Here is a 24,644-nt window from a genome sequence, read left to right on the forward strand (position 1 = left end):
GGAGAGTATAACAAAAAAAAAAAAAAAAAAAGAAAAAAGAGTTCGCTGGCCTGAGTACAAAGAAGAGAAAAACGCCAGTAGCAGAAAAAAAAAAGAAAACCCGTATATCCAACGCCCAAGAGGTAAAATTTGGAATAAGAAAGAAGAAGAAGTAACAATGCTATAAATATGAAAAGATGTAAAGATGTAAAAGAGAAAACAAGGAAACAAATAAAGCAAGGTTGGTAGAAAGGGGGGAGAAAAAAGAGAAGAACAAAGCATCTACGTGAAAAAAAAACTTTTGGTCTTGTTTTCCAAAAGGTTTTCACTTAGGTAGCCGTATATTCTCATATTCTCACCCCTTCTTACTCCCCCAGTGAGAGAAAAAACAGAAACAAAGGACAGTATAGATATACCATATACCTACCGTTTCAAAAAATTGAATTGCAAGCGCCGTTTAGTTTGTTCAAACTTTGGCTCAAAACCTTTCACTTTTTTTCTCCATTTGCCCCCCTCCTTTGACCATGCATTTGTGCCATTAAGCCGATAAAGAAGAAGAAGCAATAACCAAAAAGAAGCAATCAAAGTTAAAAAATCAAATCAAAATCCGGTTGAATAACACACGCTGGTTTCTTCTTTGGCAGTGAGCCAAAAGCATTGTTTACGCCTGATGATGGAGGAAAATAGGAAAGGATAAATGATACCAGGACAACTGTTTTGTTTATCCCCAGGTCCAATGATTGACGCCTTTGAAAAAAAAAAGACAAGGGAAAAGGGTGAATACAAGGAGAAATGTACTTCAGATCGCGCCTTTAGTCTAGCAGAGAAGGGAGAGAGAGATGGAGAGCAACGAAAGGAGAGATTATGACTCTCTGAGGACATCACTCCTGCCATCGTCAAGCGCTAGATTTCTCTGCAACTGCTTACTCGGCACGCTGGCGTAAAGCGTCTCCATGACCTTGCCCTTTTGCTGGCGTCGAATCTCCGCAAGATGATCCCTCACACCCGACAAGCTGTCAATCTGGTCCTCGAGTGTCAAGATGGTGGCATTGGCACCACGCACGAGCGGGGATATGAGCTTGGTGCGCAGGCCCTCCAGGGAGGTCTGCAAGGACAGCAGCTTGCTGTGGTGGTTGACTAGGATGCCCTTGTTGCGCACCGTCTTCTCCCTCACGTCGCGCAGCAGTATGCGGTTCTGCTCAAACTTGCGCAGCTCGGCAGCGCGCGTGCCAAGGATGCGCACCCACAGGCTGGCTAGCATGTCGCTGTGTAGTTCTTCTTGGGCGGAAGTCTCGCGCGCGACGGTTCGCGCCAGGTTGAGAAAGTGCTGATCGATGCTGTTGAAGAGGCCGTAGAGGTTCATGCTATAGCGAAGCTCCTCTCGAACACTTTCCTCGAGGATCGATAGGAACTCGTTGAATAGTAGCTGGACCATTCGTTGCTCGCGCTGCGGGTTGCTTAGTCCAAAGACGTACGTAGTAATCGTGCCGAGCGGCGTAGGAGCGCCGGAGGCGTCTTCGAGGACATGGGCCTCAGAAAGCATATTGTGGATATTATCGTAAGCGGAGGAGAGGGAGGAAGGAGAGGGAGCGCTCTGGAGGCGATTGAGATGCATCTTGGCCCAATCCATGACATTGAGGATGCTGTTGTACAACAAGGCGCAAACGCCCATGTCAACTTTGCTGTTTGCTTCTCTCGACACACCAGGGTCACACACACACACACAAGGCGAGAGAGGGAAGGCTCAATTGACAGAAGAGATGGAACAGATGGGAGAACGGATGATGAATGTCACCAAAGTTTGGGAGGCTGGAACATGTGTATTTAATCACTTACCCGTCAATGTCGCCATCAACAACAGCGAAAAACTTGGTCATCTCGGTAGCAAGCGTCTTCATTGAGCCGCTTAGAGCATCCAGGTCGGCGACAATGAGCGAAGCATCTCGCATCCCGCTGGTTCGCACTGTCTCTCCGAGGTCCCAGACAGCCACGCTTGTAGCTTGCAAGTCATGCACCTGCGTGATGGCATGCTCCGAATAGTATATGAGTGGCTCAAAGGAGCGCGCGATGCCTGCGACTTTGACAAGATCGCCGACGGGCCGCGGCGCAGGCTCTTGGATGAGTGTCTTGAAGAGCGAGACGCTAAAGACGGCGAATAGAACGCTGAATAGGGTGGACGTCCATGATGCGGTGAGAGCGGAGTAGCGTTTACGGATGAAGGCAATGGCGGTTTCAATTGGTTCCGTGCGTTGCTGAACTTCGGCGCGCACAGCGAAACGGATATCTAACGAAAGAAGGGAAAGAGGGGGCATGTCAGTCGCCAATGTCCAATAAAGCGACGAGGATAGCAGCGCCCAGGCAGAAGCAGGCAGCAATCAAGGCAACTTACAGTTATCTGTCGGTGGCGGCGACTCCAGTATCCTCTCCAGCACGGGCGGGGTTGGTGCCTCGAGGCGCAAGGTATTGCTGCGATTTCCATCTGGACTGCGACTCCTCACCTTGTCTGGACTCATGCTGCCGGTGGGAAGCCTTGTGCGAATCGCTCTCTGCAAAATGTCGTTTTGGTTGTCCTCGAGGTCTAGGTCGTCGTCGGTATCGTCATCGTCGTCGCGCTCGCTGTAGGGGGTGTTGCGCATGGCCAGGCGCATCGGCGACATTGCGCTGAGCGCATCATGCGACGGCGGCCTCCAGAATCCGTTGCTTCGACTACCGTTGGCGAGTCTCCGCCACGCTGGAGGGGAATAAGAGCCGACGGACGCGACGTCCAGGTCCGCTAGGAGATCGTCCTCGATCGCCGGTTCGCTGGGGAGAATAGATGAGTTCCTCGTCGTAGATGTCGGGCTTGCTGGAGTCTCGAAATCCCGCAAAGAGGCGTCGAGCCTTTCTTGGGGATCGTCCATGGTCGCTGTCTTTGGTGTAGTGGTCCCTCTCTCTGTAGGAGTAGTCTCTATCTTTGTAGCGATGATCTTTTGGTTCTTTCCTGAGGCGGTCGTGATCTCTGTCTCTGTCTCTGTGAGAGTCCTTCTTTTCGCGGCGAAAAAGCGTAAGCGACTGATCGCGCAATACGAGCTGTCGGTCGGGCGACGTGGGCGACGGCGGCAATGGAGGGAGCGTCTTGTCGCCTGAGATTGCGGTGAGGAAGCGCGGTATGGGGATTGTTGGAAGGGTGAAGTTTGGCAGCTTTGGAACGTAGAGGCTGACGAAGACGAGAACAATAATCAGGGCAACAAAAAAGGTGCTGGGAGTGACAGTGACGCTGATCAGGGAGACCTGCTGATTCACCGTTACCAGCGAATACATGGGAGAGTTTGGAGGCGGACGGCAAGGTCCAGCGGGATGGGACTAGGGAAAGGTGTGTCCGGTCGGTAGTCGGCCCTGGCGTTGGCTTGCAACTTCTGGCGGTTGTCCAGACCCCGGCAGTGGTGGTATGGAGCAGATGGATGGATGTTAGGCAGTCTGCTGGGAGTATGCAGTACTTTGGTACGGGCTGGCTGGTCGGTCAGGTTAGCTAGTAGCACCAGGAATGGCACTCCCTCAAGGTAGGTTGCGAAAAAAGGGTCGAGCCACGGTCCCAAAACCTCGACTAAAGGGCGAGCGGCAAGCACAAAGACCCGGACGGGGCTCTTGCAAGCTCGTCGAGCTAAATAGTGTTAGAGTCCCGCTCGGTCGATTCCGCAGGGAAGGCGAGAGAATGGAGAAGACAGCGAGGCGTCAATGCGGCGGGCGAGGATAAGCCCTGGTAGCAGCGCAGCGATCAATGCGGGAGCGATGATGTATCGATCGGTTCTGCTTCTCCTTGCTCGCTTCCTGTCCGATCTTTCGGGTTGATTGTTTTGTTGCAGATTTCCTTTTTCTTCTGTTTCGAGTTATTTCATCAAAAAGGAAAAAAGGCAATCGTTCATCAACTCTTCTTCCCCCCCCTCCTCGTTCTTCTGCCAGTTCTCGGCACCGCAAAACCTTCATACCCAACTCCCGACCTGTCCTTGTCTCCCAACGCTGCGGACCTCCCTCCCAGCTGCAGTCGTGACTGGAGCGGCGGCCACTTTCTTTCCCACTTCCCTTACGCTGACCGTGCTGTGGTGGCAGCTTCATCGTGAGAGGCTGGACGGCCCTCGTGGCACGACATTCGACCCAGCCGGCGCGGCCAATCAGACGTGCTGCTCACATCTCCATGGGCCGTTTCAGACGAGAGAGCCATGCCAACAGGCCACCCCCCCTCCCTTGGCCGCCTCTTGTCCCGTCCTGTCCTCTGCTTCGTCTCTACCATCATCATCCCAGCAGGCCGTGGCTGTCTTGCCTTCATTTTCGCTGTCCCCTTCGCCGCTTTCCCCTCCCCCTCCCTCCATCTTTTCTCTCCCTCCATCGTGCATGGAAGCAGAACCCCCACTTGGTGCTGTCGGTGGATGCTTGTCCTTGCTGTCAATCCGCCCTTCGCCCTCGACCCAGACCCGTAACGGGCAGCACCAGCACCCCACCATCCACCTGGCCTGCTGTATCTGTACGTGCATCGCAGTGCAGACAAGGGCATCTACAATGTACTGTCCGTCTATACTCCCGTATCAAACACTCGGGATCAGTACAGGCTTTTTTGCGCAATTATTGATTCCAACCAGCTTACCTTCGCACCTACGTCAAAGTCAACAAAACAAAAAGCCCCTCGGCTGGTGGCGGCTTGTCTCCCTTCTCTTTCCGCTGAGGACCTTCTCGTCCAGCCACTAGGCTGCTCCCGTTATCTTATCACCCCGCAATTAGTGGGCTCCGTCCTCTGCTCTCTCTCCCATCAGCTTCGCCACCCCTCCCTGCACTTCTCTGTGGCCCTTCTTGTCCTTCTTATGCATGCACTTTGCATTCCCCATTGTTTTTTCTATCTTGTATGTTTCTTATATTTCTATTTTGTAGGAAATAGACACACCACCCTTCCTTGGCGACGGCTTTCTGTTTTTATCGTCCTTCTGTTTTAAGAAGTGCGAAGCCAAAGGCGACCGGAACGGGAGAGGAGAGGGGTCTGATGTACTGCTACCTAGTGGCACCGATCACTGCTGGTGAGGCTTCGTGCCGAAATCTAAGCTTTTGGCGTTGTAAGACCACGATCCTCAGCACCCACGTTATTTGTAGGCCCAAATCGGGTGCGGACCCTTTGAATCCTCTTCCCATCTGGTAGTAGAGCCCATAGATTACCTACCGCAACCTTGTACATATATACATGCAGCGCAAGTATGGAGTACCTCGGACGGGATGCTCCATCGATCTGCCTGGCAGGTACTCCATACTTTCGCAGATAGCTATCCGGACATCACAAGAGAAGCGTCTGCCGCTTTTCGCCCCACACGGCTTCATGGCCTAAAATCCAGTCACATGAACGAACTTCACCTCTCACCGTTCCCTAATCCGCTCACAAGGTCTGTCTAGAAGGCGAGGCAGGGCAGTAATACGGAAATACTCGCTAGGCTGGTTGGGAGATGGAGCGGATATCAACACACGTGCTTATAATGACGTGTATCAGATGAGAGAAAAATGTCTAGAGATTAAAAAAAGACGCCCGTCCTAGGCTTGAAGTTTTCATTGCCAGTTTGGTCATCTCACAGAAATTTCACATAAACTACCTAATAAATGCATTGCTCCTGAGGGTGGGGCATTAGAAAGAGAGAGAAACAAACAGGAGCAAATCTAACTTCTCTCTTCGCTCGTCCAAAACCGAAAACAAAACGAGTAAGAATGAAATAAACGAAAGAAAACAGGCCTGCAACTCCATCTCGCGCCTAGGCTCCCGCTACCGCTGAATTCGTCGCTTGAACTAATCTAGTTTATACAATAGTAGCTTGCGCTTGTCCCCCGTGGTCACTGAGCGGAATTTGTGGTTGGCTCTCTTACACCCTGGTCAGAGATCCCCAGTACATATCGAAGGGGAGGGGGGGCGTGGGAAAAATAAAGCAGTGATAATCACTGCGCACGATATCCGTATTCTCTTTCAGGGTAGCAAGTCCAAAGGTCTTCAAAACTTGACTGACCTCTAGTCAACTTTGGCGTTGGCCAAGCTTCTGGCCGTTGGATTGCTAATGTTGTTCACCTGCCTCACCGGTGTTCGCTTGTACTTGGACTGTTTCCGCAGTTTCTTGCGGGCTACCATGACGGGTACCGAGCTCTTGGTGACCAGATAATTAGAGAATGACCCCAGAATAACACTAAGTCTATGGTTAGCGAACCCTCCTCTTCTCGAAATAATGCTCAAGCAGGACACATACCCCTTGAGCGCACTTCGGCCTCGACTCCCAATCACAACCAGAGTAGGATTGACGAGGTCAATCACCTCCGTGACGAGGTGTCGTGGATTCTTGCAGTGCAACACCTCCACAATGACCCTCACTTGAAGCCTAGTTTTCCTGAGGAGACGGAGAACCCTGTCTGTAATCTCCTGCACAGCGCGATTGCGCTCCTGCTCAGCCTTGAAACGGTCGCCACGATACAGCGGCGCTGGCGAGCTGGTTGGTGTACCTCTGGGCGTACCTCTTGGCGTACCTACATTGGAGCCGGTGCCTCGTAGGTAAAATGCCGAGCTACGTTTAAATTCAGATACCAAGTTCATCTGCGCTGGTGCTGCTTTCGCGTTTGCCATCATGTTGATGGCTGCCGCTTGCTCTTTCATAGCCTTTGACTCATCAGGCACCACAGATCCATCGCCTGTCGTTATGCCTGTCTCTTCATCGATGCAATAAATCGCGACCAGAGTATCGCCATCTCGAAGGACTGTGCCGATTGCCCATTCGAGGGCATGAGTTGATTCATCGCTGAGATCTGTGGCCACCAGATATTTTCGGAGCCTGTGGTTCTCTTCTTCAGCTGCCTGGACAATTCTATTGTAATCTCCACGATAGATGATACGGATAGCACGATGAGCCTCTGGCGTTTCTAATATGTTGGTCATTGAAAAGGACAAATTCTGGGCCCTCTTGATATCGTCTATATCCGCTTCGTCATCCGAGTCCTTCATAGATGGTGCCCGCGACATCGGGCCCTGGTCATAGCTGGTGGCCGGATGGACGCCCTTATTGGACTTTGACGGCTTTGCAGCCTCCCCGGTTGCAGATGTTATTTTGATCTCAGGCTCCGCAATCAGGGAGCGGTACTGATATTGAGGCTGCTGAGATGCTACCTGTGAACCTATGCAAGAGAGTTAGCACTTTTTCACATCTTCTTCTCTCCTCTCTTCTTGGCTGCTCGCATTTGAGCGAAACCAACATCTCAGTTCGCTTACGTTCTTGTTCCGCTGCCGCAAGCAAGCTCAAGGCTTGCCGCCCTCCAGGCAGCAAGCCGCTGGCTGCGGTCTCCCCGTTGCTGGACCCTGCACCGTGTATCAACGATCGAGGTGACTTCTTACGTCCTCGGTCCTCGTCGTCGGATGACTCTTCTTCCTCTTCTTCACTAGAATCGAGCTGTTCGCCATCCGGTCCGACATAATCTTTGACCAGCCTACCCTCTCCAGCTTCTCTCTCTTTCTTCCGCATGGGCAGCTGCGCCAAGCTTCCGCTAGAATGCATGAGATTCGCATCGGACAGTTTTCTATAGGCACTGTTGAGGTCCATCACTTGGCCATCTTTCAAAAGGGCCTTGCCCGGGGGCAGCTGTGATGGAGTAAACGTCGCTGGTGATTGAGACCTACTACTCCAGCGACGATTTTGGGAAGATTTAGGTCCGCCAAAAAACCGAGAGGCTCCAAGCGGAGACCGGCCCCTATCCGCAGGAAGCGCACCCTCAGGGCCTAGGGATCCTCCACTATCTCTCTTGTTACCTTTACTGTTTCTCGAAGACGACCATCTCACTGACGGCTGAGGACCTGAGCTATGCGGCAGTATACTAGAGAATTGATAGTTGGAAATCAGACTGTTTCGTGGGCCCCGTCCAGCATCAGAAAGCAGTCCAGCATCAGACCTACTCCGTGGTGTCAAGCTCGAAGTTGGCGACTGCCTCAAGGTAGGGTCGCTGGAGGTCAGTAGAGGAGAGCTTGGAGTTGAGCTGCGGCCAGCTCGTCTAGGAGAGTCCGGCACAGGGCCACTAACATCGAGCATGCTACGGACCAGCTGTGGAGAAGGCGGCGCCTTAACATCGAGCATGCTCCTGACGGGGCCATGGGAGGCGGGAGCACCTCTGTTGGAAGAAGACGTGGCGTTGCTCGGAGGGATCTCGTCCTCCGCAATATCTAGCATACTGCGAACAGGGGAACGCGACGCGTAGGGTGAATCTGACCGCCCGCCTCTAACAGACGAGGCAGACTGCATTTCGCTATTGCCCTCTAGCAGAGCGAGGACCTCCTGCCGCTCCATGTCAAGCATGGCATCGATGCTCATGGGGCGATACTTGTTGCTGTTGCTGTTCGCCATGTTGACGGTTGAAGTTATATTTAATATAGTAAGGGGATGGATGGTTATCACAAATGTATCGTGCCCAGACGATCGGTAGGCGACGTAATGTGTCGTGAGACCAGCCGGTAATGTCCGGTGAGCGCCCAAAGTGGTAGATGACAAGGGAAAAAAAACAAGAAAATAAGGTCCGCAGAACTGTCTATATCCTCTCAGTCTCGCAGACACGTACTGTCGCGCAGCAGCACTCGATAATTGACGTTGCTATAGCTTCGATATCTGGGCAGACGATTGATCCGTGGGAGGCCGCCGCAATGCTAGCGGGGCAGCTTTCGATGAAGTCGACGGCGAGTCGATTGGGTGCGAGTTGGAGACCAGAGGAGCATATTGTGCATGAGCCGGAAGGCGGTTAAGCGACGTGTGCCCGACGCCTCTCAGATCATGGCGAGCGCAGGCTGCAGTGCGATGGACGACGGCCGGGAGCTGGTTCGGATTGTCGAGGGAGCGTTTGGCGGCTACCCAGAGTCGGTATGTATGTATGTTTGGAGTTTTATCTAGCGGCTGCACGTCTGGAGAAGCACATGCCGGAGCTCGTCCGGGTCGGGCAAAGATGGAGGAGGAGCCTAAAACCGATTTGATGGCAAGAGAAGCTCGTCGTGGGGAGGAGGGGCCGTCCGAGCAAGGGGCCAGTGAGAGATTTCAGCGGCTTGCGACGCACTGGAGGACTTGCAAAACCCGGGCACTTTACAGGGGGCTGCCCTGAAGCCATACAACCTTAAGCAATACGGATCAAGCTCCAGTCTTCAGCAGGCCCCGACGGCGCGCGCCTACGGGTGCTAGGCCCTTAGCCTAGAGCTACCGCAGTTTAGCACCTTGTGGCTTTTGCTCGCAGGGCAGCACAGCAGCAGCCATCGCGATTAAGTTTAATCCAGACGCAAGGGATGAACAGTCACATTGCATGCCCTCCTGCATGCCTTTGCCCTAAAAAGGGGAGGCGTTTCTTTGTAGCTGGCCCAGCTCATGCGTGGTCGCACCAACGGGAATGCTACTTGTTTGGCTTCTTTTGCCTCTTTTGCCTCTTTTGCCAGCCTGCCCCGTCCATATCGCCGCCGTCATTCGCAGCAAATAGTAGTCTGCTCCTGTTTGTGCAACTGTAGTAGTGTAAGTCATACTTTGAACTTCAAAGAAACAAACTTGTACATCGCCCAAAACTACCCTCTCCATTTTCAAAAGGCCCCCAGGGATACTTTGCACAGCCCTGTGCTACTCCGCTAAGCTGCTCCAGCCATCCTGGCCATAAAAGCTCTCATTGGGTGTTTTGTTCGCTTGTGTAACGGCAGCCTGATTGGATTTCTGTTAGTAGTCGTGGCATTGAGTCAACTTAACCTTAAAAAGAGACCCCGATCTGCCTGGCTTGGGGGCCAGCAACTGAGTTGGAGGGGGTGCCTTCGAATACAATACGTACAACAATGCTTGTACTCATCCGCTCAACTGCTGATCTATTACTGCAAAGGGAGCATTTTATGAGTGAAAGGTGCTTGCTCAAAAACTGGCGCCTCTCCATATAAACTTGGCTGCCTCTATGTAATAACATACATGCCTTATCGAAGGCCTTTCAACAGCTTTATTTTTTCTTCTGCCTCTTTTTAGTTCCTTGTCGTAGAATACACATCTAATATACATTCAATATTCGCCGTCATATCATAACTTTTCCCTTCTTTATTTATTTCTTCTTCTTGGTTTTGAGCTTGTTGGAGCCCACGTTGGCTCTAGCCGCGGTACCGAGCTTGTGCACCAACTTCCGCTTCTCCCACACGCTTGATCGGCCCTCCACCACGGCGATAATCTCCTCGGCTATTCGATGGGCAAACTGGGTTCGTCCGCTACCCTTTGAGGGCTTCTTGTTGATGACATCCAGGATCCATTGGAAAGCCATCCTTCGGCGCTGCCGAACTGCGAGGGGGACTGGAAGCTCAAGCGCACGGCCACCTCCACCCGCGCCAGCAATGTTCCTTACTTTGAGAAGCGGCGCAACCGAGTCGATGGCGATAGTGATGTAGAGAACGGGGTTAAGGGGGAGGTGCGCGGCGGGAGGAGTCCCCGGTAATAGGGGGAATTTCGGACTGTAGATAGGGGCAGGTGCTGTTCGCAGAAAGTTCATGACCATGGCCATATTCTAGACAGCAACAAGTCCCTGTTAGTTTCTTCTTTCCGCTGAAAAATGTAATTTTATAAGGATAGGGCACAATCCATGTTCAACGTACTCTCTGCGCAACACTGAGCTCTCCATGGCGCATCAGAAGCCTGGTGATCTGCTCTAGCACCGGGTGGTATCTCTTCTTGACGTTAAATCCGTCCGGGTAAGGCTTCTTAGGAAGACCGAATTTGTGGCCAGCAGTTTGCAATTCTGCACCGACGGGGAGTATTGATCGCGGCTCAGCAGCGGTTTCTGACTTGGTGAGAGCAGCTTCCGCTTCCTCTGGCGGGGGAATGACACCCTCGCGATACAAGGCCTCTTCTTGCGCTTCCGTCAAACCGCCTTCCCGCTGGCTTGTCACTGGCCGCCCACCATATAGAATCTGTTCTAACGCCGCATCGTCTAGCGCTTCGATAGATGATGTTTGTGATGTTGAAGCTGGCTATAACCCCTCGCAATCAGCATTGTATTGTACTCGAGTGGAGGGGGAGGGGAAGTATCATCCCACCGTTTGGGAGGCCTTTTGAGCCAATTCGATCGATTGAGCAACTCCAGCGCTCCCTGATTCTGACTTGGTGGTTGAACCGGATGTTTCTATCTTTGTGCCGGTAGGAGGCTTCGAAGATTTGTTGGTCGCATCATCGGCATAAAATCGAGATGGCGAGATCTGGACCCGGAATGGCTGAGCTGGGAGGCGGGCGGGTTGCGGTCGGACCGCCAGAGTCCTGCATGCACCCCAGATCTTTAACCTTGAAGCCATGATGGTGCGCCGGATTACCAAGAGGACTCCTAAGGCGCAATTCTTCCTCCTGGACTCTTCGCGTGATCGATTTCACTTACCTCTCCATCAAGCAAGCGAAAATTAGAGCCCACCATACTATGCAAAGCGCAGTGCGACACGGAAAAAGTGGCGGCCCGAAAATCACCATTTCCAGCTGTATTGAAACTTCCGCCGCCGCTTATGTCAACATTCAACCTCGTCTCTGCTCTAATCCTGGTCGCGATCCCTGCATGCTCATCTCAGATGGTTTGGCGGATGAATCTGAGCCATCCTTGCACGATTTGTTCTACGGCATTGACTGGCAGCTGCCTATCCCTTAGACGCCAGATTGGGCGCTCATTTCCTCCTTGACCACATGACCTCGTTTTACTAGGAAGCGCTCGTTCAATTCTTCATGGGAAGCACATCTGTGCCAGACCTGCCAGTCATAAATCCATTCACATGCCTCTCTACGCTATCAATTTCACATCAGATATTTTCTTTCTAAAAAAATGACTATGCAGCAACTATTAGTACCTATCAGCTTCAACACGTGTTATTGGGCTATGCGCCTGTCCAATCTTCCATCGGTCTTTAACTCGTCATGGTCCTACTTCGTGCGTCTGGCTCCTGATCTCAATGTCAAACTGTGAAATAAATAACCCTCCCACCGAATGAAAATCAATCAAGCCACAAAAAGACAAGACAAAACAAATAAACAAAATAGTTATCCCAGTACAACAAACTCCATCTCCGCAATCATGACGCGGACGCAGCGAGACACATATATTGTAACCATGCGCCACTGCTTTCGTAATTCCCATGTGCAATGCTGTTGATCGGGGCCTAACGGCCAACAAGGATATCGAGGTCCCAGAGCAAATACCTGAGGCAAAACTCTCTGTGTAATGAAAAGAGAATTTCCCAGAACCTGGCATAATTGCAAATTGCGCCGCCCCTACTGTTATCCTCTTTTTTTTGCTTCCTCAACATGGAAAGCATTTGTTCTCGGTACTCCAACTCCAAACGTAATAAACCGTACAAATGAAAATTTAAAAAGGAGAGAGAGAGAGAGAGAGAATAGAGAGAGTATAAATAACCAGTATAGTAAAACAACTGACGAGTGTCGCTGCTCGATGTCGCTAGCAGTGGATAGCTGCGAAAAGAAGGGTAATAAATAGTACTGGGGAGCAGTAGAAGTAGCGGTGGCGGTGATGGTTCACCAAGTGCTCCAATTTCGTACGTGGGAGGCGTTGCTCGAAGTGCTCAACCAATTCAAAGCACACTCGGCAGCGTCTTCTTTGGCGTTATTGAGATTCTTTCCATCGTACCAGTATCGTGCGGCAAGGGTCTGACCCAGGATTGTAACCTGGCTTGACCAAGCTGTTCGGCCGCCTGGAAAATTATATTAGCGTATGAAAACAAGGAATCAGGCCCATCATTGTGTCCGTACCTCGACGATCAGATACAATCTGAAAAGTAGGTGGCATGATCTGCGCGTCACGGCAAGCTTCTATATAATATTAGTTGAGTAAACGACGCAAATTAGTAATTAGTGTGACAGTGCCATACCCTCAAGGCGTTCTTGCCAGGTTGAGCCGCTATAGGAAGAAGATGAAGAAGTAGACATTATGGTAGTACGGTATTATTGGTGATAATTAGGACGTAGAAATTCGTGGTCAAAGTGAAATGAAGAAAGATGGTCGAGAATTGCGTATATACCGATGTCAAAAGTCGAGCTGGCTCTGATAGAAATGAGAGGTGAGAGGTGAGAGTGCCGGATTTATAGGCAGTATGCCGTAGTGCCCTAGACAGAGCGGTGGGTAGGAAGCTGGAACGAGGGATGGAGGCTCTCAAGGGAGCAGTAGTATTCGTATCCCAAGCAGGAAAGGCGGCGTGTGGGGGGAATCTGAGCACTTTTTTGTGTTGACCAAGACAGCTGAAGCATTCGTCTGGGGATGACTGATTAGAGAAAAAGAGAGTTGGAGTCTGCGGTTCAGACGGCGATGACCTGATGTCTTATATCGCGGTGGGCTCGACCTGACGGGGGTTGGTCTTGAGCTCGGTGGAGGATGTATGTAGGCAAACGAGAAGAATCACTAGTCGACGGACAAGGGGGGGATGGGGCCCCAGTAGACTGAGAAGCCGTGTGTGATGTGGCACTCAGAGAGCGCTACTGGGGTCTGAGTAGGAATTAGATGCAGCCGAACCGGAGAAAAAAAACAACCAAGAAAGTCTTGGTGGCAGAAACGTGGTGATTGAGCTGTCAATGCTTGCAGCTTCAGTGTTGGCGTGCGTGTTTAACGCGGAGCGGTAGACTGCATGCAAGAGGGCCCAGCAGACATCCGAAATGGAGGTAGAGGCAACAAGGGAGCACGAATATCCAACAATGGATCGCAAGGCGTACAAGGTGGTGTATCCCTATACCTATATCCGTCCACATGTAGCAGCTGCTATTCTTGGAGCTGAGAAAGGATTGGCGATGGATCAGTGTAAAGGGGGGGAGTAATGAAGGAAGGCGAGGAATTATCTCGTTCTCTTCTTTCCTCGCATGCGGCTCCAGGCCAGGGGATTCTTCTCTTTGCCTGAAAAAAGAAAGAAATCAAGACTAGTATGGCGATGGAACGGATGGGTCAAAATGTAGCAGCCTCTAGAGGGTGTGACGGGGCTGGGGCAATTTGACCAGGGCTGGCGGTGGATGTTGATTGCCTGCTTTCTTTCCCATGGACGGGTCTGATTTTACCTCTTTGGACGAAGCATTAGCGCAAACAACTTGTCCTACAAGCATACCAATAGATGGGAGAACTTGGAAGTGATTTGGTCAACAATCCCGGAGGGTGGGGCGTGTATTGTCGGTGCGTGTGTGTGGATAGATTGCCTGGAGGACAGGCACCATTGCGCTGCGCTGGCCGAGGTGCCATCTAAAGTCTGCCTCCTAGACTGCTTCCTCGCAGGCGCCAGACCGTGGCTGGTGCAAAGGCATCTTGAACTCATATTCTCAGAATGAGCATATCGATACCGAGGCCGCGACGGAGTCACACGACTTGATGGGTGGAAAGGGAAGAAAAAAAGCGTCACAGCACTGCCGAGCGATATCACGACTGGGGTGCAAATAATGATAGGTAGTGCGTCTTTACTGCCTGTAGTTAGCGGCTATAGGCCGGATCTCAGCCGCCATGCCTCTAATAGCAAGCGCCTGGGCTGCTATCCTGAGCCCTTGCCCCTGCCCCTGGAGAGAGGTACAGGTAGAATTGGCGTAGAAGCAGTACCTGCGACGGGGCTTGTTGTAGTGTATCGAGTTCAAAGTACCAGTACTATCGCTGCTGCTAGCGGTACCCCATACATGTCTCCTGCTCTTTTACCCCGTATCTCAACTCGCTAGCACCAACTGTAGTTGCCACAAGCCACCGAGCAAACGCGGGCGGGACTACTGCCGGTGAGCCCCACGCCGGACCAGATTTAAGGTCTGTGCACCTCTCGTTGTTCGCCCTTGCCGCAGCTGCGGACGTGCCTTCCGCCACGACCTCAGTTGCGGATGTCAGGCAAGCACGTCAAGACTGAAACAGATGCCTCAGGAGTTGATGATCATTGAGACAGAGCATACAGAGAAGAGAAAGGCAGGCTGAGGGAAAGAATGGCATTTTCCAGCTTCACACACGAATATACCGCCGCCATGCCGCCATGCACACCTGCTACTATGTATAAACGCCCACACCTCAAAAGCATACCCACACATACTGCATGCATGCGTTGAGGGCCAAAAAAAGTATTTTTTGGGCCACAATGGGCATCACAAAGGGTGATCAGTTGCTCGTCGGCTTCAGTGCAGGATAGCCGCTCAGCAGAGGCCAACCAGAGGAAGACATGACCAGCCCCATTACCTCACTCTTGGGAGCTGTGTATTGCTGTACCTTGATACGTCTGCCGAAGAGTGCAGGGGCACTGGCTCATTGACAATACCCTTACCCAGCTGATGCAATTGGCCCGTCCACGTCGACAGCTGACGGATGAAGACGCTGCTCCTCCTCTCACGGCCTCACGATTGCAGGCTATCGCTTCCCTCTTCCTACAGACTACATGTATATTGGCTATGGTGCCTCAGAGAGAGCGGCCGAATGCCTGGTTTGTGGCTCTGCGACACTAGCGGTTGGGCGAAGATACTTGGGCGCATGCGGCCGCCAAAGCCAGGTTTTCTCTGTCTTGTTGCGCAACCAGCCACCGCTGTGCTGCGCTCTCAATTTGGCTGTGCGGTAATGAACCATTGATTCCCCGGTCAACAGACCGTGTGACGCGGCTCTTATAGACGTTTGCTACCTATTAACTTTACTCCAGAGCATGGTGCTAATGCATGTGCGGAGCAGGTTCCGTCCACGTCGTCAGCTAAGTCAGAATACAGAGTCATACCAGTTTTCAACTGTTTCGGACGTTGATGATGCCGGCGTGTCCGCCGGATGCCAGTCCCCGACACTATATTAAGAGCTGCCGATGAGTTGTCTCAACACCTTGCCGCCAGTTTGCCAGTTGCTGGCAAACACATTACATGCCCCCTCCCGTCTTAGCAGCAGGGTTTGGGTGGGTACGAAATAGCAGAAGTAGTACTACCTGATACTACGTACATTTGGGGGAAGCAGAGAAGAGATGGAAACTGCATTGGTGTTCTACCTGCGAGACTACCTGAAAGGAGCCACCTCTCAAGCTACGATGGGTGCATGCATGCATGTACTAACGCGCCTCTGGCATGGAGGCTGTCTATAACTTCGGTCGCCTGTTTGTAAAAGCGTACTTGGATGGGCTGATAGCATTTCACAAACAGTCGACCAGTAGGGTGTCCCCCTGGTATATTAAGATTCATGGTAAGGCGGACTGTGATCTATGGCTGCTTATATGAATATGTGCATACATGCACATGTGCGTATCATGCTTCCTGTGTGGGCATGTTGGGCAAAGAACCAACGAGGGCGGCGAGGGAGACCCAGCTGACAACTAGGCTTATACGATAATGGCCTGGTAGGCTAGCTTTACGAATGCAATTAAATATCCGCTTACTTTGTACTACTATCAGGTAGTATCATAAGCATGCAGTGGCAGATACCAAAAACAAAGGTGTAAGAATGCCCAATGGTAAGGTACTAATAGTCCTCCGACTAGGTTGGGATGCTGCTGCTGATGAGATTTTGTTAAACAGGACTCTATATTAGCAAATTTCGCCTTCCATCTTCTGACCTCTTCATGTTTGAAAGTCTCTCTTTCTTACTTTTGAAAAGTCAAATCTTTTCCAAGTGCCCCGTATCAGCTGTAGCTGGCACCGCAGTTTTGTGGCGCAAGTCTGTGGAGCGTATGCCGGCTGCATTAGCGGCGTGTTAAGGCTGAAGTCGCTGGATGCTGCCCTACATATTATTGCAACATCACGAGTTCTGGCCCTTCACCGGTCGAGGATCAGGGAGAAAAAAAATTGCCAACGCATTGCTTCTAACCCTTTCCTTGGAACATGTGCGTACACAGCAGGACTTGTATAGCCGGATCGGATACTAAAGCTGCCCAAGAGGGGGATAAAAGCTCAAATGAGCATGGGATAGCGGCGGGGCATCCTCGCGATGACAACGAGCACACGCATCTGAAAGCTGGCAAAAGGTCGAGAAGGGGTGTGAGTTGGGCACCAGAGCGGGTCCGTTATCCCCCTTCTCTTCCAAATGTTTCTCTTCATTAGTTCAAAGCGACCGGGTATTCATACTCTAAGGACACGCATCAAGTATGTCATGAAGGTAGCCCGGGATAGAGAGAGGTACGTGTGGACGAGTATAGTGTGCACGCCTAACAACGGACAGGGAGCTATATGATGGCTGGCGTCATCCCCAGGCACAAAACTTCATATATGCTGTGCGACGCTTTAGCATGTCTTGCACATCGGTGCGTGAATAGGCAGGCATAGTCTACAACGTCCCTCTGCCTGTGCGCCAAAGAACTGACACGACACACGGCAACATGGCACGACACGACACGACATGAGTTTGCCGTCTCGGCTGTGCAGTGCATGCTCAATATACAGCTACCTTGCAGCTCTCTCAGTAGCATGGAAAGAGCCCGCTGGGACTGCGCAAGGAGCACATGCATTCGGTATCCTCTTCCAGACTGAAGCGGAGAAGAAAAAAGGAGATTGAGACATTACCCAGAGTCTGGCCATTTGCGCTTGTCTCGTAATGATGGAAATACTATGCAGTACGTGCGTGCTACTGCTGAGGTTCGCTTGCTTGGCGCTAACAATAAAGTCGTGCAAAGCAGATGTAGATCCGGCGGTGCTTGTCGATGCAAGCAATCAGGGATGGATCAAATTCGGAATTACGGCAAATCGTGATTCTCAGCTTCGGCCGACCCTTCGAAAGGAAAGTCAATCTCAACATCGCACCACGTATATTCGATACAGCTACAGAAGAATGTGTCCTTGGTATCCTTGACGAAAAGACTCGCTCGCCCCATCACCGTAATTCGAGCCACTTTCATAGATCCAGACTTTTAACTCCGCATTTTCTCCCGAAATTGGTCGATCCTCGTTATATCATCGCGCCGCCCGACGCAAGACATTTTACAGGTCACGATTGGCCTTGAAGTCTCATCCGAGGGAGGATTACCTGCTACTAGCATGTGGTACAAGGTTGGTTGGTACCCAGCACACAGATGGCAGCTGGCCGCCTGCGGCGACCCTTTTCCCAGCTGCTTCCTTGTTCATGCGCTTCTAATCTCTCTCATGTCCCATTCTCTTGTTTTCCATGTCGTTCTACAAAGGCCCCCACAGGCGCTCTCTTTGTGAGGCTTGATACAACGCTCTCCTGGCATCCACGTATCTTTGGGTTTGAGTACTTATTTGGGCGTACGTTGGGCGCCAAATTGCACACTAACAATACTCGGGACTACATGGGCTCCTTTTTCCCCCTTTTTTTCGGTTCTTTTTGCTTTTTTTTTTTTTTTTTTTTTTTTTTTTTTTTTTTTTCCGTTTCTTATTTAAGCCAGGCTCCATCATGTTGGTAACAAAGATGTTACTCCGTACAAAGGGGCCATATAATCTCGTTATGCCATGGTTTTCCATCTTCATCATTCAACATTGACTGTCTAGCCTAGTTTGTGGCTTCTGTCTCCTTACAGTAACCAGTTTGACGAGGCAGCGCCCCTGCTAAGCACGTTGCGTACTTCGCAATAGCATAGGCTTTGGGCTCTTACTTCCGACGTCGATGGCCAGCGGTACTCTCATGTGGGCCGAATGCTAAAGCTACCTTTTTGCTATTGCTTAGGATTCCTCGTAGGCGGAGAATGATAGAGAATAAAAGGGTGGTTTGGATAGAGTATTGGTCCCATTTACATTAAGCGATACGCTATGGTTTCTCCTCGTTCAAAGAGTCGGTGATGAAATTTGGGGGGCTGTGAAGGCAAAATGTCATGAGTGAATACAAACTGCACTCAGCAAGTAGCAAGCCGAGACATGCAGAGAAGCGATGTCACAACGCTATCTGCTCAAACCCATTGGCTGCTGACGACCTTCACAGGTCGCCTCTTAATTATCCTTGAAATGGGCGACTGAACTTTCAGCCTGCAAAAAGTTCATTGCTTATGAAAGCTCTCGCCCATTGAATCAAGTCCACTAATCAGTAGATTTCTGGAAGAGATTCTTATTTAACTACAGTCCATTTGATGACGCTTTGGATGTAGATACAAGCAAGAATATTCTCTCCCTTTACTTGTATACATTCGACTCCATCTTAATTGCAAATTTTAATTTATGGACGAGAAATCCATTAGACCGCGGAGCCATATCCAGAGGGGAGGAGAAGGGAACAGACACAGACATCGCACTATGTTTAACCACAACAATAAATGGTTCCACAAACGAAGTAGCAGCGGAAAGGGACTTATGTAACGCCATTATCGCAAACTATGGCAAGTAATAGCCTTCAACTTCTGCGATGTTTGACATGAGTAATGCATTCAGATAGAGACTCTCCACTGTGCAGTATGGTGGTCGCTTTTTGATCTAATAGGACAGGCTGGGCTCCAATGAGCTCCATCAACAATCCGACGGGAGCATGTGTCTTCCCGAAGCCGCCTTGTTGAAATTGCCGTCTCGTACGCTCTCACCCCTCCTTTTTGCGAATAATACATATAGTACTCTTGACCTATTGACGTGAACTTACTAGGTTAGGTAGGTAGGTAAGCTACAGTAGTTCTCTCTCTCCCTCTCTGTCCTTCTCTCTCTACCGTAGCTTACTGGCTTCTTTCCTCCCGTTTCATCACACAATGTGTGTCATCTATGCGGCGTGATATGGCCTCCAAGCCGCTTTTTCTAACGTCCAATGATCTGGTAGAGTCAGGGGTGCTAAAAGAAAGAGAGAGAAAATATGGCTTGACAGGATGACCCCTAGTAACTAGGTACTACTCTTGTAATTCGAAGCCAAGGGCCCTTGAAAGACGATAGTGAATAAGCATCTTTACGTTTCGAACAGAAATGAGAAGAAGGCGGGAGGAACAGCCAGACGGGAAGCTACTATTCAAGCTTTCCAGGCCAAATGCCGCTTGTACTGCATTACAGAATAAACAGATCCCGCCCCTTCATATTTGGCAAACTTGGAAAATTTTCCTGTCCCAAATATCTGGTTCAGACATTCTAAGCCCTTGTCCCTCCAGATGTTTATTACCCTCCCGTCATGGCATCATGTAAACAAGCATACGAGTACATACTCGTTTTTTTTTCTTTTTCTTTTGTACAACGTTACGCAGTAACCCCCCTACCCGGCTGAAACTTTCCTACCTTTCGTCGAATGTGGCCTCGACAAAGGAACGGTGTATATTCACTAGTCTAGGTTGAGAATTAAGCCAATCAAGATGCAGAGTGGCTCTGTATCACTTTTCTTGTCTTCTCCAGAGACATAAGACTGCTCTCTAAGGTGCGGGGCGATGATTGTGAGGTATGAGGGGCCTATCGCTTCTTGCTTATTTGATTTAAAACTTCACAGGGAATAAAAATCAGTACAAGTACTTGGCAATAGGCTAATGCATTGTTATCTAAACACAGCTATGCTATCAGGAAAGCTTAAAACTATTGCTCGTTCCTGTAAATGACGATATACTACCGATCAGGGGCTTCGAATCACCGTAATATTTGACACGATATGTCCCTGGCTTCGCGTTGCCATATGTCTCCCAGCTAATGTCCACTTCGCTCTGTCCCAGAATGAAGTTGGTTCTTCGCCATGTGTAAACGAGGAACCAGTCCGAGTCATCACGAACTTGCGTCCACGACCCGTCGCTGCCTTGCTGCTCAATTGCTGCGAAAGTTGCTTCTTGACGGAGATTGTTACGGGGGTTAGCGGCCTGGAAGGTGACATTGACAATATCGCCGATGCTGTAAGTGGGATTTGGCTGCACCAGGACGCTGCCAAAGTTCTTGCCCGACGGTGCGCTATCCTGCACGACACCCGTAATAAATGAGATCATGTTATTGCGGTTGTCTGGCGGAAGGGTACCCTGAGAGGGAGTAGCGGTCGAGTTAGGCAAGAGGTAGTGCATGTTGCTGACGGTAAGGTTGATGTAGGCGTTGAGTTCATTTCTGCCGTAAAGGGTGGAGGCTCCCTCATACCGTTGAACGTCGTACTCTTCAGGAGTGGCACAATAGTGAGCATAACTGTTGGCTGGGCCGCCAAGGACGACGATAGGACTCTCATCAAGGAACGTGGCCGCCTCTTTCGCAACTGCGGCCTTCCAGCGGCGACCAGACATGGTGGTAGCTTCGCTGGGGCTGATAATGATGACAAGCTGGCCCACTCGAAGCATCTGAACATCCACAATGTTGGGGGTCCAGGCGTACGGTGTGCTTACCTCGCCAACGTCCAAAAGAATAGGCTTAGGCTGCTGGCATGCAACTTGCTGAGGACCAGGTGCCTTTAGCAAACCACCCACAACTCCCCACAGAGGGTTATCCGGATTACCAGACTCTCCCTGAGTGAAATCGAAGGCACCAGGCCAGTCAGAGGTTCCGGCGGCAAAAGAATATCCGAGAGCAGCAGGGCAGGTCTGAGCCTTGGTGCCATCTGGCAAAGTAAAGTTAAAGTATCGCATATCCTGGAAGAAATGGAAAGATTTGACCGATGATCCAACAACAGGAGTACCCGATGAATCTATACTATCCTATAATTGGTGTAAGTTGAAGCCACCCTAACAGTGAAAATTACAGGCAAGGAAAGGTAATTAGAGAAGAGAAGTTCAGAATAGTTAATATTTCACTTACATAGATACTCTGGGCTCCAGCAAATTGTCTACGTCCCATCTCATAGCAGCTCTTGACGCCTAGATCCAAAGCTTGGAAGTCAGGTCCTCGGCCATGGCAGCTCTGCGACTTGCCATCTGCGCAGGTGCTGTTTTCAAGACTGCACTGCTGGCCAGACCCGTCATCACACCACGCACCAAGAACATTGGGTGTGGTGTCGCCAACGTTTGCCTGGCTAAATCCAGCCACGAAGCCTTCGGCAGCGTTGGGGTCATCGGCCATGGCACTCTCTAGGAGCCACGCAGCAACGCCCTTGTTGTCTCCAGCAGCATGTGTGTTATTTCCAAGGAGAGAAGTGCCGTGGACGGGGAACCATGACAGAACACCAATATTCTTTCCATCTGAAGCACGCTGGAAGCGGAGAAGAGTCATGGTAATATCGGTTTCTGCGTTGTACTGCGCACGCTCCTCATCTGGATTTTGAAGGTAGGCCCAGAGTGAGCGGTTGATGGCGCCATCGGAGATGTCAGTTGTACCAACATCAAGGTAGCCTTTCTGGAGGTTCTGATGAGCACGCTGGACGGCAAGGACGGCACCGTTAACAATGGCTTGGTAACTCTGCTTGTCCCAACCAAGAGATGTGATTTGCGGCAGCAGATAGTTGAACCAGGCACCAGGGCCAGAGTGGCTGTGGGTTCCCGTCAACGCAATGTTGTTCTGGCCATAGACGCTGTATTCGCTGCCCAGAGCTTTTAGACCATCTAAGAGCCCATTCCTCATGGCAGTGTCTCCGGACTGTGTGTCGAGGACCAAGTAGACGAAGCGATCATTGGGGTTGTTCACGTCAGCAATGATGAAGGCACGGCTGTACAGCCGCTGGCGCAGGCCAGATCCCGTCTGGGCAAGGTTGGCATATCCGGCAAAGTTGATCTCGACCACCGGGCCGGTGATGTCGGCCTTGCCAACGCCGATGAGGTACTGCTGGCGATCCGCATTGGCGAACTTCTGGAACTTGTGCAGCTTGGCTGAGCCGATGGCGCTGAAAAGCACCACAGATAGGAGGGTGAAGACGCTCAGGATCGAGAGGGCTGATCGGGCCCTGCCGATGGTGAGCGACGCCATGCTGAGCGATGGAGATCGAGCTGGCGGCTTGGCTTCTTCAGCAATGATGCCGAGAGGGGCCAGCTTCTCCAGCCCGGCCGACGGGTCTGCCATGACGTATTTATAAGTTGTCTATATCCTGGACGCTGGTTTAATCTGTCAATGCCCAATCTTGCCCGCCAGCAACAACAGCTGCGCCGGACAACTCGACAAGGGAAGCAGCATCGTTATGCTCCTGCCCTTTGGGACATGGTGATGGCGTCCTGGGAAGGGGCGGCACGCCCGGCTGCCCTCCATCTTTTGAGTTTCGCGCCACTAGTCCTGATGCAGCCCTCGGTTATTGCCCTTGGCGGATTAGCTGGAGCGATGGTTCAGACGTTGCTGCTGAAGAATGCTGTTTTTGCACAAGCTAGATGGCGGAGATGGTTTTAATTCGATGCTTGTGTGGAGCTTGAGCATGAATTTGCTGCGACAATAGGTACTAGGTAGTAGCTTTGATGCTGGCCATTGTACATAGTAGTAGTAGTAGGTGAAACCCTATGTCTGGAGTAAACATTCCATATTCACCCTCTCCCTTTACCTCTATCTCTACCTCTTGCGCCTATCTAATATTTTCATATCATAATATATATATATTTATACCCTTCATCTCCATATTCAAAGACTCAATATTTGGTTTGTGAAGCCGAGTTGTGGTCCTCCTGATCTGCTTGTCCTACTTGCTTGCACTCGTCCCAAGTGAGTGTGGAGAGGGGCCATTCTGAGCGGTACATCAAGGTCGTATTAATTGCCTTCGTCATTCATGCGACCCCGTTCCGCGCGGCACGACTCACACTCACACCTCGTATAGATTTAGGTATAGGCAGTAGAGCAACCTCAGTTGTTGAGAAGATGCAGAAGAATCCACGCGAAACCGGGGCATCCAGTTGCGCCGGCCGGTGCCTTGAGCGGTGGATCACGGGCCATGCGTAGCCGACTGTCGTCACATCGCGCAGCGTGAAGGAGGGAGACTGCCCTGATCGCAGATCTCAGAGGCCGTTTTGCTGCCCCTCCATTGTTTTTGCTTCTTCTATATCAAGCTTCGTTCGCTGTTGGTTGTGGAGCTGAGAAGTGCGGGGAGCGCTAAATCAAGTGCAATGGGTCACCCGCCATCCCGGCTCCATAGGGCAAATGCCAGGTGCGTCTGCCGAGATATGCGGAGTCCGTCAACCATAGGTCCTATCTGCTGAAGCTGCTTTGCCCTACTCTCTTGCTACACCATGGGCCATCGAGCATATTGGGATCTACAGCGTATAATGGCAGATCTACACGTCATTATGGGCACCGTGTGTCAGACGGGAAATCTCTGGAAGCAGGTACGCAGGACACGCTCAGGTTATTGCTAGTCCCGGTCAACCGGCCATAAGCTTGAGATGAAGCATCGTCACCACCCACCCGCCGACGAATTGGTGGGATACACTAACTCAGCGTGGTGCCAAGGCCGGGTTGTTCTGTACATCATCTCCTTGAACAGCATCATGTCCGATCGCCTGGCATGAGCCTCGGTCGTGGACTCGAAAACAACAAAATCCCTTGTCATTTGGCTTGTGCAAATGCCTAACCTGCGATGATACCCAACTGGGCTTTCCAGATTAATAAATGTATAATTCATGCGTTTTCTTCAAGGTTATTACTAGGTATTCCCAGTGCCACGACGGCCTCTTGTCCTATGAACATCTAGAGGTGCTCCTTACCCTATAACCTCTAGGGGCCTCGTTTCCTTTCTTTTAGTTCTTAATATCTAAGATGTGTGTTTGTATGTGACGTATACATCTATAGGTTAGAATGGCATAATTCTATATACGACGTATTGGCGATTTTGTAGCGATAGTCTTCCAGCGATGCGCAAGAGTTCGGACGCTAGCTTCTGTTTGTTCTAGCAAGAAGTGGGTGGCCGATGAAGCAGCGATGGGACGCATCCAGTTGTCCCCGTTATAAATCATAGTATTGCTGTGTTCTTGAATG

The 24,644-nt window shown here is 50.9% G+C and overlaps 7 protein-coding genes across 7 annotated transcripts; 2 read left to right on the forward strand and 5 right to left on the reverse strand.

Annotated features, from left to right (window-relative positions):
* Window positions 1-841: 841 nt before the first annotated feature.
* On the reverse strand, window positions 842-2,879 carry TrAFT101_002649 (uncharacterized protein; the record flags this gene model as incomplete). The annotated part of the gene is made up of 3 exons (XM_066126661.1): window positions 842-1,622; window positions 1,816-2,263; window positions 2,369-2,879. The coding sequence occupies 3 exons, from the start codon at window positions 2,877-2,879 to the stop codon at window positions 842-844; spliced, it is 1,740 nt and encodes a 579-aa protein (XP_065982765.1).
* A 2,619-nt stretch (window positions 2,880-5,498) lies between these two features.
* TrAFT101_002650 (uncharacterized protein) lies at window positions 5,499-9,232 on the reverse strand. Its single transcript, XM_066126662.1, has 2 exons — window positions 7,232-9,232; window positions 5,499-7,137 (listed from the first exon to the last, which is right to left on the reverse strand). The coding sequence occupies exons 1-2, from the start codon at window positions 8,352-8,354 to the stop codon at window positions 5,990-5,992; spliced, it is 2,271 nt and encodes a 756-aa protein (XP_065982766.1). The 5' UTR covers window positions 8,355-9,232; the 3' UTR covers window positions 5,499-5,989.
* On the forward strand, window positions 8,727-9,173 carry TrAFT101_002651 (uncharacterized protein; the record flags this gene model as incomplete). Its single annotated transcript, XM_066126663.1, has 2 exons — window positions 8,727-8,861; window positions 9,084-9,173. The coding sequence occupies 2 exons, from the start codon at window positions 8,727-8,729 to the stop codon at window positions 9,171-9,173; spliced, it is 225 nt and encodes a 74-aa protein (XP_065982767.1).
* An 824-nt stretch (window positions 9,233-10,056) lies between the features above and the next one.
* TrAFT101_002652 (mitochondrial 37S ribosomal protein uS7m) lies at window positions 10,057-11,290 on the reverse strand (the record flags this gene model as incomplete). The annotated part of the gene is made up of 3 exons (XM_024902334.2): window positions 10,057-10,509; window positions 10,598-10,972; window positions 11,039-11,290. The coding sequence occupies 3 exons, from the start codon at window positions 11,288-11,290 to the stop codon at window positions 10,057-10,059; spliced, it is 1,080 nt and encodes a 359-aa protein (XP_024763773.1).
* Window positions 11,291-12,509: 1,219 nt separating this feature from the next.
* Window positions 12,510-12,920, reverse strand: TrAFT101_002653 (uncharacterized protein; the record flags this gene model as incomplete). Its single annotated transcript, XM_024909500.1, has 3 exons — window positions 12,510-12,685; window positions 12,744-12,803; window positions 12,863-12,920. 3 exons carry the CDS (start codon window positions 12,918-12,920, stop codon window positions 12,510-12,512), a joined length of 294 nt encoding a protein of 97 aa, XP_024763774.1.
* Window positions 12,921-17,593: 4,673 nt separating this feature from the next.
* On the forward strand, window positions 17,594-17,893 carry TrAFT101_002654 (uncharacterized protein; the record flags this gene model as incomplete). Its single annotated transcript, XM_066126664.1, has 1 exon — window positions 17,594-17,893. The coding sequence occupies one exon, from the start codon at window positions 17,594-17,596 to the stop codon at window positions 17,891-17,893; it is 300 nt and encodes a 99-aa protein (XP_065982768.1).
* Window positions 17,894-20,247: 2,354 nt separating this feature from the next.
* TrAFT101_002655 (uncharacterized protein) lies at window positions 20,248-23,089 on the reverse strand. Its single transcript, XM_024899321.2, has 2 exons — window positions 21,561-23,089; window positions 20,248-21,460 (listed from the first exon to the last, which is right to left on the reverse strand). The coding sequence occupies exons 1-2, from the start codon at window positions 22,752-22,754 to the stop codon at window positions 20,357-20,359; spliced, it is 2,298 nt and encodes a 765-aa protein (XP_024763776.2). The 5' UTR covers window positions 22,755-23,089; the 3' UTR covers window positions 20,248-20,356.
* Window positions 23,090-24,644: the final 1,555 nt, after the last annotated feature.

Source organism: Trichoderma asperellum, chromosome 2, assembly GCF_020647865.1.
Source record: "Trichoderma asperellum chromosome 2, complete sequence".
Lineage (NCBI taxonomy): Eukaryota > Fungi > Ascomycota > Sordariomycetes > Hypocreales > Hypocreaceae > Trichoderma > Trichoderma asperellum.

Bases quoted from the DNA above. Each gene is read 5' to 3' on its own strand.
- TrAFT101_002650 (XM_066126662.1), bottom strand. From the start codon at position 8,354: ATGGCGAACAGCAACAGCAACAAGTATCGCCCCATGAGCATCGATGCC. The intron at 7,138-7,231 runs GTAAGCGAACTG...TCTCTTGCATAG, and splicing joins TGCGGCAGCGGAACAAGAAC to GTTCACAGGTAGCATCTCAG.
- TrAFT101_002655 (XM_024899321.2), bottom strand. From the start codon at position 22,754: ATGGCAGACCCGTCGGCCGGGCTGGAGAAGCTGGCCCCTCTCGGCATC. The intron at 21,461-21,560 runs GTAAGTGAAATA...CACCAATTATAG, and splicing joins CTGGAGCCCAGAGTATCTAT to GATAGTATAGATTCATCGGG.